This window comes from Urtica dioica, chromosome 7 (genome assembly GCF_054948205.1).
Source record: "Urtica dioica subsp. dioica isolate 48M chromosome 7, U.dioica_male_clone48M_v1_H2, whole genome shotgun sequence".
In the NCBI taxonomy this organism is placed as follows: Eukaryota; Viridiplantae; Streptophyta; class Magnoliopsida; order Rosales; family Urticaceae; genus Urtica; species Urtica dioica.
In genome coordinates, this window is record NC_142762.1 from 48338514 (window position 1) to 48352230 (window position 13717).

Consider the following 13717-nt stretch of genomic DNA (forward strand, 5'->3'; position numbering starts at 1 on the left):
TACTACTTTATCAGTTTATCTGATCTAATACTTATTATAGCGGTAAAATAAATTGGCTAACTAAAAAAGAGACTAAAAATACTACTTTTATTATTATTATTATTTCTTGGTTCAGAATCTGCACCAAAAAAAAGTAAACATTTAATATTCATATAATCCATTAATAATATATTTGTCGGTTTCTCTCATCTCATCCATATATATATGTATAGCCCGTCAAGACACCCACGAGTTTTTCTCTTCAATATTCATTTCATATTTCTACTCTGTTTTGAGTTAAACGGTCACAAAGGCAGGCTAAGTTTATGCCGAGAGAGTTCACACCAAAAAGAGAGAGTCACGCTTCTTTTCTGATGCAACAACAACAATCACACAAAACAAAATCAACAATCTGTCTATACATGAACAAGTGATCAGAGAGAGAGAGAAAGAGAGAGAGAGAGTCAAAATGGCCGTTCTTGGTTTCGACGACGATTTTTGGTTTGGCCTCCAAAACGCTTCCCACGGCTTCGCTCAGAACAACGACAACAATAACACGAATCAAATGTTGTTCTTCAACAATAATAATAATAATTATATTATCAATAATAATAATTATCTTCTTCCTTCTTCATCTTCTTCCTCTTCAAGTCGAAACGAACCCTTCTCTCATTACCCAGACATGGACGCTCAGCTCGAATTACAGCGACAAGAACTCGAATACATCCTTCACTTTCAGGTACATATATTACAAAATTTATTTATTTATATTAATTTCTCCAACTTTATTTTTATTTTTAGTTTTTAATGTTTACGTTACGATATTACGATGAAGCAGAGCGAGAAGCTGAGAACGGCATTGCAAGAGCAACGGAGACGACATTTGACGTCGCTGATGAACAGCCTTGAGACAAAAGCGTCGAGTTTGATCCGGCAAAAGGAGGACGATTTGGCACGTGCGACGAGGAGAGGAATCGAGCTTCAAGAGCGGCTTCGGAGAGCGGAGACGGAGAGCCACACGTGGGAGAGGATCGCCAGAGCCAAAGAGGCCTCCGTGGTAGAGCTCAACAACGCGCTTTTGCAAGCTCTACGAAACGACGAACAAAGCGACGATAATAATAATAATAATAATAATAATGGAGCTGAGGACGCCGAGTCGGCTTGCTTCGCTTCGTCCGAGGAATTGAGGGGACAGAAATGGGTTTGTCGGGTGTGTAAGAGTCGAAGCTCGTGTGTGGTTTTGCTTCCTTGCAAACACCTCTGTTCGTGTAAGCCTTGTGAATCGTTTCTCGGTTCTTGTCCGGTTTGTGAGTCGGTGAAAGAAACAAGCTTCGAAGTCCTTTTGGTCTAACCCATAAAAAAAAGAGGCAAAAAAAGAAAACTGGTACTTTTTGTCGTTTTTTCTGGGTCTTTGCGAGTTTTTTTTTTTTTTTTTTTTTTTTAGCTTACTGTTAATGATGTGTATGGTTATAGGCGTACGTAGCGATATGAAACGAAAAAAAAAATGAAACAACTCGATGTTTTTTCCTGATTTGGGTCAAAAATGATTTTTCGCTTTTTGCGTTTGTGTGTTTTCTCTTTCCGTATCGAAATCGCAATCGCAAATTAATGTACTACTGTTTCTGCTCAATAGCCGAAACAGTACACTTTTCAAACTGACTTAAAAGGACAAAAAACGATAAAGCTATTGAACGCAAAAGAAACGAAACAGTTTTTTTTTTTTTTAATATAATGGTATAATATTATATATATATATATATATATATGTGTATGATACATTGATACATATACATATTTTATATGTATACCTATTGAACAAAGAACTCCACCACCGCCACTTCAAGAAAAAAAAGGTTTTTGGGTTTCTACTTCCGATGAGATATGCACTCCATATACAACTGTATATGTTAAATAAATACGTACATATATGTGTTACTTTTTATATAAAATAACAGTGACACACATATACAGGGCTGTGAAAATGACACGAGAATGAAATAACCAGATAAAGCCTAAAGCTAGGTGTATTAGTCCAAAGTCTCCCATCACCCTTGCTTTTTCGCTAACTAGCTTCCAATTTTTTTTGTTTTCATTAATCACAAATCTTCATTTATTAAACCATCATCTCTGTGGTCTTTTAAGTTGTAACTTTGCATGAACGAGAAAGAAACAAAAATTTATTTTGGTTCGAGAAACGCTTGAAAGTTGAACCCAAAGTATATATTAAAAAAAATGAAGGACGATAACTATAAATCGGAAAACACGCATCTAATTTATCTGATGTAACATATAAAATAAACAAAAATGACATACAAAAAAATAGATGTGCGAGGTGATAAGAGCCGGACCACCCCCAACTTGTTTGATATCACTATAAGAAATCAAATAATTAGCGACTTTTGTGTAATTGTTGATCTCTAATGTATAGTCGATATTGATTAATTTAAAGACAATTTGGATATTTATTTACAAATTTTTTAGTGTTTTTTTTATACGAAATCAAGTTATTTTATATTTTGATTTTGGGTCACTATTTTAAATAAGAAACATAGCTACAATTAAGTCACACGAAATTTTAGAACTGTATTTTAGCCAACACTTCTATTTTTTTTTACTAAATATCCAAACCAATGACGTGAGAATAATCGCATTTTACTTTTTCGTTAAAATAATTAAATTTATTGTTCTAATTATTAATCAATTTTGTGAGACTTGATTTATTTCCTTAAATTTTGTGATCAATTTTGTTATTTCATCCTCTCTCTCTCTTTTTTTCTCTTTCTCTCTGCACACAGATCGCCGACCATATCTTGTTGACACGTTTTATAAACGATTTTGTTGAAGAACTCTCTATATACAAAAAACGCCATAGCGAAATATGATTTTGGATCTAAAACTTCAACTTTAGTTTTTTTTAATGTACAATTAATATTTGATAAAATTTGTTAATGAATTGATGGGGTACTATATTTCTGTAGTAATATTGAGGATTTTAGTTTTTTTTATTTCTTTTAATAAATGTAATAATTATTAATAAGTTTGTGGGTTATTGGATTTATGGGTTTATGAGTTTGGCGGTAACATTTGAGTTTCTAAATTTTGTAGAGTTAGTTAATTATCAATTATTAACGAAATATTGAATAAATACAATTTTAATGTTTTAATGAAGTTATTTAATTTTATAGTTTTTAAAAAAATATTCAATTATAACAAAAATTTTATTATGAAGATAAATTCATGTTTTAATACCATTGGATCCAAGTTCGAACTTATTTTATATTTGAAAATCAAGTGATATCTATTTTTGAAACAAAAAAATAAAAATTAAATGAGAAACATGCTTTGTTTTTTAAAACGGTGACAAGTATAATAATGAGAAATTTTAGTGTATAATAATAGAAAATTTATCAACTCTGGGGAACAGTGAACACCTAGTTCTGGTCCACTACACTTGACGTGGATCCCACAAGTTTGGTTGTTCCAACGAGGACTATGACAAAGATCTCGGGCATCGAAAATCGCAATTCTGATTTTTCCTTAAAACGTTTTATCTTTAGTAGTTATGGTGGTAAATTTTGATATAAATGCAAAGGGAAACTTGATAAACCAAGCCTTTTGTGAAACCACGTTTGAAAATAAAACCATGTTTTGGTACTCTTAGCAAAACCAAGCATTTTTGCTTATGAAAAGTCAAAAATGCCATCACCTTCCTTCTTCTTTCTTCCTGCAGTAACAGTTAAATGAGTTCAAGAAAATTGAAACAAAAACATAGAGCAAAACCCACGGGACCAAACCCACGAACGGTGAGAAAGGACGAAGCACGAACCGACGAAGCCCGAACCAGAGCGCCGACGCAAACCAGTCCTCCGCGTCGCCGCCATTTCGCTCCTTCCTCTTCTTGTACATAGCAGAGAAGAAATCGCCGACCCCTCGTCACCATCCCGACCACCATCATCCTCCACCGAGCAGAGCAGAGCGCCACCGCCGCGAGCTCGCCGTGGCCGCCGTGACCCATCCTCCACCGCGCGCTTCAGGCCGAGGAAAAGAGACGTCGCCGGGAGTCGCGAGGACGCCGGAGCAAGAGCGACCACCGAGGAAGGAGTGAGTGGTTGCCGGAGAATCTAATTTCGTGAAAATAAGGTGAGAAAGTCTCTTTCTCGGATGGATTTTCGAGCTAGGGTTTATAGCTCATAATTTGGGGATTTTTATTCCGGGATGATTTCTAAGCAATTGATTGTGTTTAGTTGATCTTTGGACCCGATTATTGATGTTGAGGACTTGAAATTGGTGATTGGTTTCGGATTTCTTGGTTGTGGTTTGAATTTGGCCGAATTTGTGAAAAAGAAAAACTGTTTGAACTGCCTCTGTAAATCGACGTGGACAGACCGATATGATCTGAGTTCTTATTTTTTGATATTTTTCATGGATAGTAGACTGTATGAGCTTTCTAAAATGACCAAGAACATGTAAATCCATTGAGTATTGAATGAGTTATGAATTTCCAAAGTTTGTGTTTCGCAGCAGTAAAACGGGATTTCCAGAATTGTAACAGTGAATTACGGGCTGTTTTTGAGATAGCTATTCTTGTCGTCTATATGCTTGTAATATCTCGTTAGAAAGCTACATGAGTCTACTTTCATTTTCCGCTAGAATCAATCGATTTCAAGTTTTGTAGCTCGAGTTATGATGGCTTAAGCGCTAGTGGGTCAGGCTGTCGGGAATTCTTTTGACTTGTTTATGTTTGTCGAGGAAGACGACGATGATGATATCAGGTGCGGACTTTCGGGTGCGACTTTGTCAGAAATGGGTAAGTTTTGATCTCTAATTCGATGATATTTTGTAAGAAATTTGTTTGATTTGCTGAAAAAATGAGTTTGGGTTCGTCATTTGGGATCCAGAAAAAAAAGTTCGAATTTGTTGTCTGTAATTTCGAACTTTATAGTTGTTATTTCGATTGCATTTCGAACTTTTTAACTTGTACAGATTTGACTTCTAATGTATACTTTTTAACTTCTTAACAGGTCCAAACGTTAATATATGTTGTTTATTTGATAGTACTTGGGTGAACAATCTGATGGAGAGGAAGACGACGATGATGATATCGGTTTATTTAATGGTTTATTTTCTCAATTTTAAAGTTGTTTGTGGTTTTTAATTATTTTATGTTGGATTGTGTAGTTTCGAAGAGAATTGGGTTTTTTGGATGAAAATTGTGTTTGTAATGTTTAATGATAATTACTTTGGTAGTTTTGGAGACTAGTTTTTTGGATGAAAATTGAGTTTGTAATGTTTTGAAATCAAAGACATAAAATAACTGAAATGTCTGAAATCCACGACATAAAATAACTGAAAAGTCTGAAATGGATTTTATGTCTTTGATTTCAACATTTCAATTCTTTTATGTAATGTCGTGGATTTCAGACTTTTCAGTTATTTTATGTCTTTGATTTCAGACATTTCAGTTCTTTTATGAAATGGATTTCATACATTTCAGGTATTTTATGTAATGGATTTCAGACTTTTCAGTTATTTTATGTCGTGGATTTTAGACTTTTCAGTTATTTTATGTCGTGGATTTCAGACTTTTCAGTTATTTTATGTCGTGGATTTCAGACATTTCAGTTATTTTATGTCTTTGATTTCAAATCTGTACAAGTTAAAAAGTTCGAAATGCAATCGAAATAACAACTATAAAGTTCGAAATTACAGACAACAAATTCGAACTTTTTTTTCTGGATCCCAAATGACGAACCCAAACTCATTTTTTCAGCAAATCAAACAAATTTCTTACAAAATATCATCGAATTAGAGATCAAAACTTACCCATTTCTGACAAAGTCGCACCCGAAAGTCCGCACCTGATATCATCATCGTCGTCTTCCTCGACAAACATAAACAAGTCAAAAGAATTCCCGACAGCCTGACCCACTAGCGCTTAAGCCATCATAACTCGAGCTACAAAACTTGAAATCGATTGATTCTAGCGGAAAATGAAAGTAGACTCATGTAGCTTTCTAACGAGATATTACAAGCATATAGACGACAAGAATAGCTATCTCAAAAACAGCCCGTAATTCACTGTTACAATTCTGGAAATCCCGTTTTACTGCTGCGAAACACAAACTTTGGAAATTCATAACTCATTCAATACTCAATGGATTTACATGTTCTTGGTCATTTTAGAAAGCTCATACAGTCTACTATCCATGAAAAATATCCAAAAATAAGAACTCAGATCATATCGGCCTGTCCACGTCGATTTACAGAGGCAGTTCAAACAGTTTTTCTTTTTCACAAATTCGGCCAAATTCAAACCACAACCAAGAAATCCGAAACCAATCACCAATTTCAAGTCCTCAACATCAATAATCGGGTCCAAAGATCAACTAAACACAATCAATTGCTTAGAAATCATCCCGGAATAAAAATCCCCAAATTATGAGCTATAAACCCTAGCTCGAAAATCCATCCGAGAAAGAGACTTCCTCACCTTATTTTCACGAAATTAGATTCTCCGGCAACCACTCACTCCTTCCTCGGTGGTCGCTCTTGCTCCGGCGTCCTCGCGACTCCCGGCGACGTCTCTTTTCCTCGGCCTGAAGCGCGCGGTGGAGGATGGGTCACGGCGGCCACGGCGAGCTCGCGGCGGCCACGGCGAGCTCGCGGCGGTGGCGCTCTGCTCTGCTCGGTGGAGGATGATGGTGGTCGGGATGGTGACGAGGGGTCGGCGATTTCTTCTCTGCTATGTACAAGAAGAGGAAGGAGCGAAATGGCGGCGACGCGGAGGACTGGTTTGCGTCGGCGCTCTGGTTCGGGCTTCGTCGGTTCGTGCTTCGTCCTTTCTCGCCGTTCGTGGGTTTGGTCCCGTGGGTTTTGCTCTATGTTTTTGTTTCAATTTTCTTGAACTCATTTAACTGTTACTGCAGGAAGAAAGAAGAAGGAAGGTGAGGGCATTTTTGACTTTTCATAAGCAAAAATGCTTGGTTTTGCTAAGAGTACCAAAACATGGTTTTATTTTCAAATGTGATTTCACAAAAGGCTTGGTTTATCAAGTTTCCCAATGCAAACGTAACATAGGAAGTTGCACTAGGACATAATTACTTACTTGTTATGTTTGCGATTTCTCTCGATCCTATTTCCATTTTCCTCCGAATACAAAAGGCTATGCATATGACACTGGCATTAGCATTTAGCCCGACCATTGTTTTTTTTATTTTTTATTATTTGTTCTCTTTTTAGTTTTCCAAGGAAAAGGATTATTTATTTTATTCATACTTACGAATTACGATGTTGTAGAAGAAACTATAAAAGGAAACGAGGAAAATGAGACGTAGACGGCGTGTAGGCTGAGGCTGAGGCTGAGGCTGAGCCGTGGGGACATATGGCTTTGGGCCTTCTTGAATTGGGTTTTTTTTTTTTTTTTTGTCCATATGACTCATGAGTATGACGACTAAAATAAATTAGTCAAAATTAGATGTGATATTTTTTTTTTTATTTGCTGTGTCTGAATTAATCTGTAGTAGTTTCCAAATTATAAAAACCTTTCGTTTTTTTGTGTATAAATTTGACTCTTTTTTTTGTTTTTTGTTTTTTTTTTTTTTTTTTTTTTTTTTTTTTTTTTTTTTTTTTCTGTTTTAGACTTTATTAAAGGTTAAACACGCTACTTTTAAAATGTTTAGCACGACTATATTTTGAAAATAATATATTTCCCTTGTAAAATATATAAAAATTCAAAGAAACATAAACAAACTTCTATATTTCCGACATACAATTAAGGAATTATTACAGGTGATTATCTTATGTTATTGTTCCTTTTTTAAAAGTTCTTGTAAGATTTTTTTTTAAGATTTTACTTGATTGGAGAGGTCATGGTCAATTCGCCCTATTAACGAATTAGTAGACATCATATACGGGCGGGAAAAATAACGTAAATTGAACCGGGTTATCAATCATTTAAACTGCTGGTCCGATTTAAAATGGATGTTGTCTTATTTGGTATGTTCTTTTTTTTTTATCAATCTAGAGCGGTCTAATCCAATTTTAAAAATTATCGCACTTTACACCAGATTAAACAATATATCTTTGAAGGCATTTGAATTTGACATCTTAATTAACATATGTCTATGTTGATATTTTTTTTATTCTCTGATTAACTATGTACAAATTTTGTAAAAAAAAAAAACAAAACATTTTAAATTGGTTTAAACAAGACGGACCGCTTTGAAACGATCTGGTCTAGTTTTTTTATTTATTTAAAATAGTGCAATTCGATTTAAAGACCGATTTTAGACTGGATTGGACCGTGCACACTCCTAGATATCGGTTAGTCCAATCTCCTATTTTAGTGAGGATTATGACATATTGAAAAATAGCGGGAGTAGTGTTTTTAACGTGCAACATTTGCAATACATTGGTTAATTTTTTTTTTCTTCCCAAAAAGTATATAGTTATTTGAGATTATTTTCATCAATGAGCGAATTTATAACTAGTAAACAAATTTATTTATGGTGCAAAACGTTAACAAATAATTTTAAACAAACGTAAATATACCAAAAAATATATGATTGTTTGTAACTTGAAAAACACTATATTCGCGATACGAATTTTATGTGTTATTTGTGTGATAACTATAACAAATGCTCTATAATATGCAATTTCTACAAATCCATATATCGGTGCAACTCTCTGTTAACCCGAGTGAGATTTTATCAGCCCCGACAAGTATATGGATAGTAAATTACTATTATTATTATTATTATTATTATTATTATTATTTTAGAGCAATATCTAGAGGTTGAAGATAATATTTTTCAATGTTTTTATAAGGTTACACAAATATTTCATCAGATATTTCCGAGGGTTTTCATATAATAATAATTATAATTATTTCATTGTTTTCACCAAATTTTTCCTGGTATTAAACAACCATTCATTTTACCTTCAATATTTATTTTTAGAAGCGTATGATTGTATCAAATTGTAAGAAATACTAACGAGCATTACAAGTTTTAAATAAAACCAATACATTTATGTCTACATAAGTAGATGAGATAAATAAGTTACACTTTTAACATACAGGTTTTGGCTAACACAACTACGAATTATCATGGTACGTTTTATTTCTCGAAGATAACACATCATTCATATATTGTGCATTTATTGGGTTTTAAAACTATGAGTACAATCATGTTGACAAACGTCAAGTGTGTAGTATATACAAGAGCCTCAACTCATATCAGGCTGCGTGCGATAAGCCTTTTTCCACGTGCCTTCACAAATATTTGCATGGCTTGATCTGAAGTTGGATAATCTCACAATTAAGTGTGTGAATGAACTTGTGTTTATATATCAGTTGAACATATCCATTTAACACCAATTAATTTTAAGATGAAATTTAACATGAACACAATTGATTGCTTATTTTGTTTGTTTTATTTATTTGTGCAAATTTCTATTCGAGTGTTTTTATTTCATATTTTATATTTAAAAAAAAAAAACTGTGGTGTCTAGGTTAACTCGACTAAACTCCACGAGTCCCTGACATTAACGAGCGAGAGACTAACCAAGTGGCTCCAATTGTTGCATCAAGGGAAAATCAAACTGGAGACGTACAAGGTCCCAAGAATCGCCTCTACCACTAGATCAACCTCTTGGGGTTACCGAGTCATGTTTTACATACTCAATTGGTTGAGAGCTTATTCGTTTTCAACTTCTAAGAACGCGATATACTCTATATGCTTTAATATGTTACGACTGGTGCAATCATGATTTTTTTTAATAATCAATATTGGTAGTTATAGCTTAGCTAGAAACTCAAGTTAGGGAGTGGCAAATGTGAAAAATATTTTGAGGGGGTAAATTTGAAAAAATCATATAAATTTGAGCTAAAATATAAAAAATGCCAAAGATAAAGGCAAGTATTTGTTCCTCCTAAGTTCAAAGTGGCTCGGGCCCTAATTACAAACACTTTTATTTTTTTATAAAGCCTGGTAAAAGTTAAGGGAAATCCATTAAGGCGTATAAGCCAATATTAAAGAAGAACATACAGTGGGTGAAACAAATTCCCACAAACAATCAGAGTTGCCATTCAGGGCTTGTTTAGCCAAGGCATGAGCTACCATATTAAAAGCGCGAAGGATAAACTGAAAAATACAAAGTTCAAACATTGATGCTCTCCTCTTGATAGCTTTCACCAAGTATCCCTTCTCTTTGACTTGTCTTTTCCCCTTCGTGGTGAGAAAGATAGCCGTTGCACAGTCCGACTCGACTTGGATCTTGCTTAACCCCAACTTCGCGCCACCCGAAGGCCATCGAGGACGGCTTGAAGTTCTGCTATTAGGGGGCAGAAGGGTCTGCGACACGGGTGAGAGAAAGTCGCCGAGTCTCGCCTTTGTGATTTCGGATGACATTTTTCACGCGATTTGGAGCTGCACATCTATCGTCGCCTTATGGAAAGCAACGAGATGGTGGAGAGAAATCAAGGAGGCGTTCCGGGGGGACTTGATTGGCTTCTTGGGAGCAATGCAGAAAAGTCTCTCACGTGAAAATTTTGATGATTTCATTATTCTCATGTAGAGCGCTTGGAATTACCGAAACGACTTCAACCACTCAAGTAGGAAGCGAAACCTCGTGGAACTAATTAACTAGTCCACCCAGTTCTTGGAGGAACACCGACAGACTCACAGCACGACCACTACTCGAAGATCCGAGAACAGCTCGACAATTTGCTGGCCTCCCCCGCCAGTGGATACAACAGCCCTCTCGGTGGACGCTGCCTTGTCCACTCCGGAGTCACTACTAGAAATATGACATTTAGCTACGGAAGTATTAGCGACGACTTAATCGTCGCTAATTTTTCATCGCTAATCACCCTTTTAGCGACGAATTTATCGTCGCTAATTATTTGGTGCCAAAACTTCTAAAGTTTCGCGGCAAAGACAATTAGCGACGATATTTTCGTCGCTAATTATATCTATTCGTCGCTAAGTTCGCGGCAAAGACAATTAGCGACGATATTTTCGTCGCTAATTATATCTATTTGTCGTTAAGTTCGCGGGAAAACAATTAGCGACGATATTATCGTCGCTAATAGTTTGGAATTAATATCGAATTAATTTCGAATTTTAACGAAATTTAAAGAGGGAAAAATCCCCCCAAAATAATTTAAATGAAATGATTTAGCGACGATAAAATCGTCGCTAAATGTTTAAAAAAACTATTAGCGACGATTAAATCGTCGCTAAATGCCTGGTTATGAACTGAAAATTTAAGTTCATTTAGCTACGAATTTTAAACATTTAGCGACGATTTAATCGTCGGTAAATGTCTTTAAATACCAGATCGCGTATTAGTTTCCCCCAGTTTTCTCAGACCAAAAAATTAAAATTTCTCAAATCTCTCCCAAAAACCCAGTTCTCCTCCGACGAACCTCCGTCCTCCGCCGTCCCCGAAGCTCCGGTAAGTCGCTCTCTCCTCATGTCTCTCTCTCCTCACATCTCTCTCTCCTCACGTCTCTCTCTCTCTCCTCAGATCTGTCTCTCCGAAGCTCGTCTCCGTCCACCGCCGTCCTCCGACGTTCCGCCGCCGACGGCGAAGTCCAGCTCGTCCGCCTCTTCCTCCGCCTGCACGTCTCTTCCTCGATCCGCCACCGCCGGTAAATTTATATATATATATATATATATATACATATAAGTTATATTTTATATATTTACATAATTTAGTATATAATTAAGGATATAAGTATTTATATAATTAGTTATAATTATATAGGATATAAGTATTTATATAATTAGTTATATATATAATTATTTAGGATATAAGTATTTAGTATATAATTTATTATATAATTTAGTATTTAGGATTTAATTACGATATAATTTAGGATGTTTGATAATTTAAAATTGTAAATTAGGATTAGAGATTAAATATGTATATAAGTATAGTAGATTAGAGATTAATAAATTAGGAAATGTAATTTTGTTAATTACGATTAGAAAATTTAAAATTAATGAATTAGTTTAACGAAAATTAGGTAGTTTATGTGAAATTAATTAATTGGTTATGGATTGAAATTGAAATTGAAATTGAAATTGGATTTAATTTTTGTTAGAAATGAATAAAAATGTGACATTAATTAAGTGGTTATAGATTTAAAAATGAATAAAAATGTGAAATTATTCCGTGAAATGAAGTCGCCGTGAGTTGTGTGGTCACCGGAGCAAGAGTGACAACCAGAGAAGGGGTGAGTCTTATTTCGTGATTGGAGGTAAGAAATTTCCTCTCCTTGGACTAGATTGAAATTGAATCTAGGGTTCATAGCAAAAATTGGGGGGTTTTGAATCCGAGTTGTATATGTGAAACTGATGAGTTTTATGTGGTGGTGGGACTTGATTACTGATAAGTATGACATAAATTTGAGGATTGAAGATGAATTTCTCGTGGTGATTTGAATTTTTTGGCCGAATTTCAAGGCTAGGGTTCATGGAAGTTAATTTTTGGGGCTTTTTGATTTCTTATGGCTTGTTTGTGATCATGAGACGTTTATGAGAGTGTTTAATGGTTGGGTGATGATTGTAGGGCATGTTTTAATTTTTGTTGAATTTTTTTGGACGAATTTTGGTTTGGAATTGTGTTGGACGTGTGAATTTTGAGGTTTTGTTTGGAATTATTGAGACTTGTTTGTTGTCTTGGCCGAGTGCTTGTTTTTGCCATGTGTTATCTTGGCCGAGGATTTGAGATAGCCGTGTGTTATTTTTGGCCGAGGACTTGTCTTGACCGATTGCGTTTTGTGATTCTGAGCATCAGGTTATTTATTTTGGTGATTTTGATGAGGATTCGCTTGTTTGGTTTAATGGTTGATTGAGATTGATGAAATGTGATTATTCCGTTTCGCGTTCGATTTTTGAAGTTGTGATTGGATTAGGAATTAATTTGAAAATGGATTTGACAGTTGAGTTTTGAAATCAATGAATAATGATTTGAGATTGATTTTTTTTTTATTCGGGCTCGGCTTTTTGCTAGTTAATCTTGAAGTTGAAATTTAAATTTATGACTAGTTCGAAAATTTTAATGACAAGTCTAGAAATTTTTATGACAAGTCTAAGAATTTTGTGACAAGTTAGTTTGATTCTTGTTTGGTTGTGTGACTTGTTTGGGTTCGCATAGTTCGCAGCAGGCTCTGTCGACCCACAGCCATCAGACGACGCCCGGCGGTGTCAGTCGGTTGATGAGCAAATTGTAATCCCGCCGCACCATGCAGAGTTTCAGCGCCAGCAGAAGAGCGTTTCACGTCGAGGCGGGGGAAAACGAGTGGTGGGACGACGAAGCAAAGGTCGCGACTAGTGTTTTATTACATATTTTGTATATAGTAGATTTTTATTTGCATATTTGTCGATAATCGAAATCGTAACCGTATTTTATATATAAGTTCATTTCGATAATATAATTTGATTTTTATTTGATTTTTCATTTTAGAATTTCATAAACGAAAAACAAAATAAAAAATAAATAATTAACGACGATAAAAATTAATAATTTTAAAAATCGAAATTTTTTTTTTGTAATTAGCGACAACAAAGTTGTCGCTAATTATTAAAAAATTAACTTATTAGCGACGACTTTATCGTCTTTAATTCGCGCGCGAAATTTCCCCGCGTCAATTAGCGACGATTAAGTCGTCGCTAAAGAATTAAAAAAAAAATCTCGTTTAAACATTTAGGGACGACAAAATCGTCGCTAA

The 13717-nt window shown here is 34.9% G+C and overlaps 1 protein-coding gene across 2 annotated transcripts; it reads left to right on the top strand.

Moving 5' to 3' along the window:
• The first annotated feature begins 252 nt into the window (after positions 1–252).
• Positions 253–1439, top strand: LOC149392486 (putative BOI-related E3 ubiquitin-protein ligase 2). 2 transcript variants are annotated; one of them, XM_089620975.1, is made up of 2 exons: positions 253–718; positions 815–1439. In XM_089620975.1, exons 1-2 carry the CDS (start codon positions 449–451, stop codon positions 1328–1330), a joined length of 786 nt encoding a protein of 261 aa, XP_089477101.1. In that variant the 5' UTR covers positions 253–448; the 3' UTR covers positions 1331–1439. The 2 variants fall into 2 exon arrangements, with proteins under 2 accessions (XP_089477101.1, XP_089477102.1); XM_089620976.1 differs by having other exon boundaries at positions 818–1439.
• The last annotated feature ends 12278 nt before the right edge of the window (positions 1440–13717 follow it).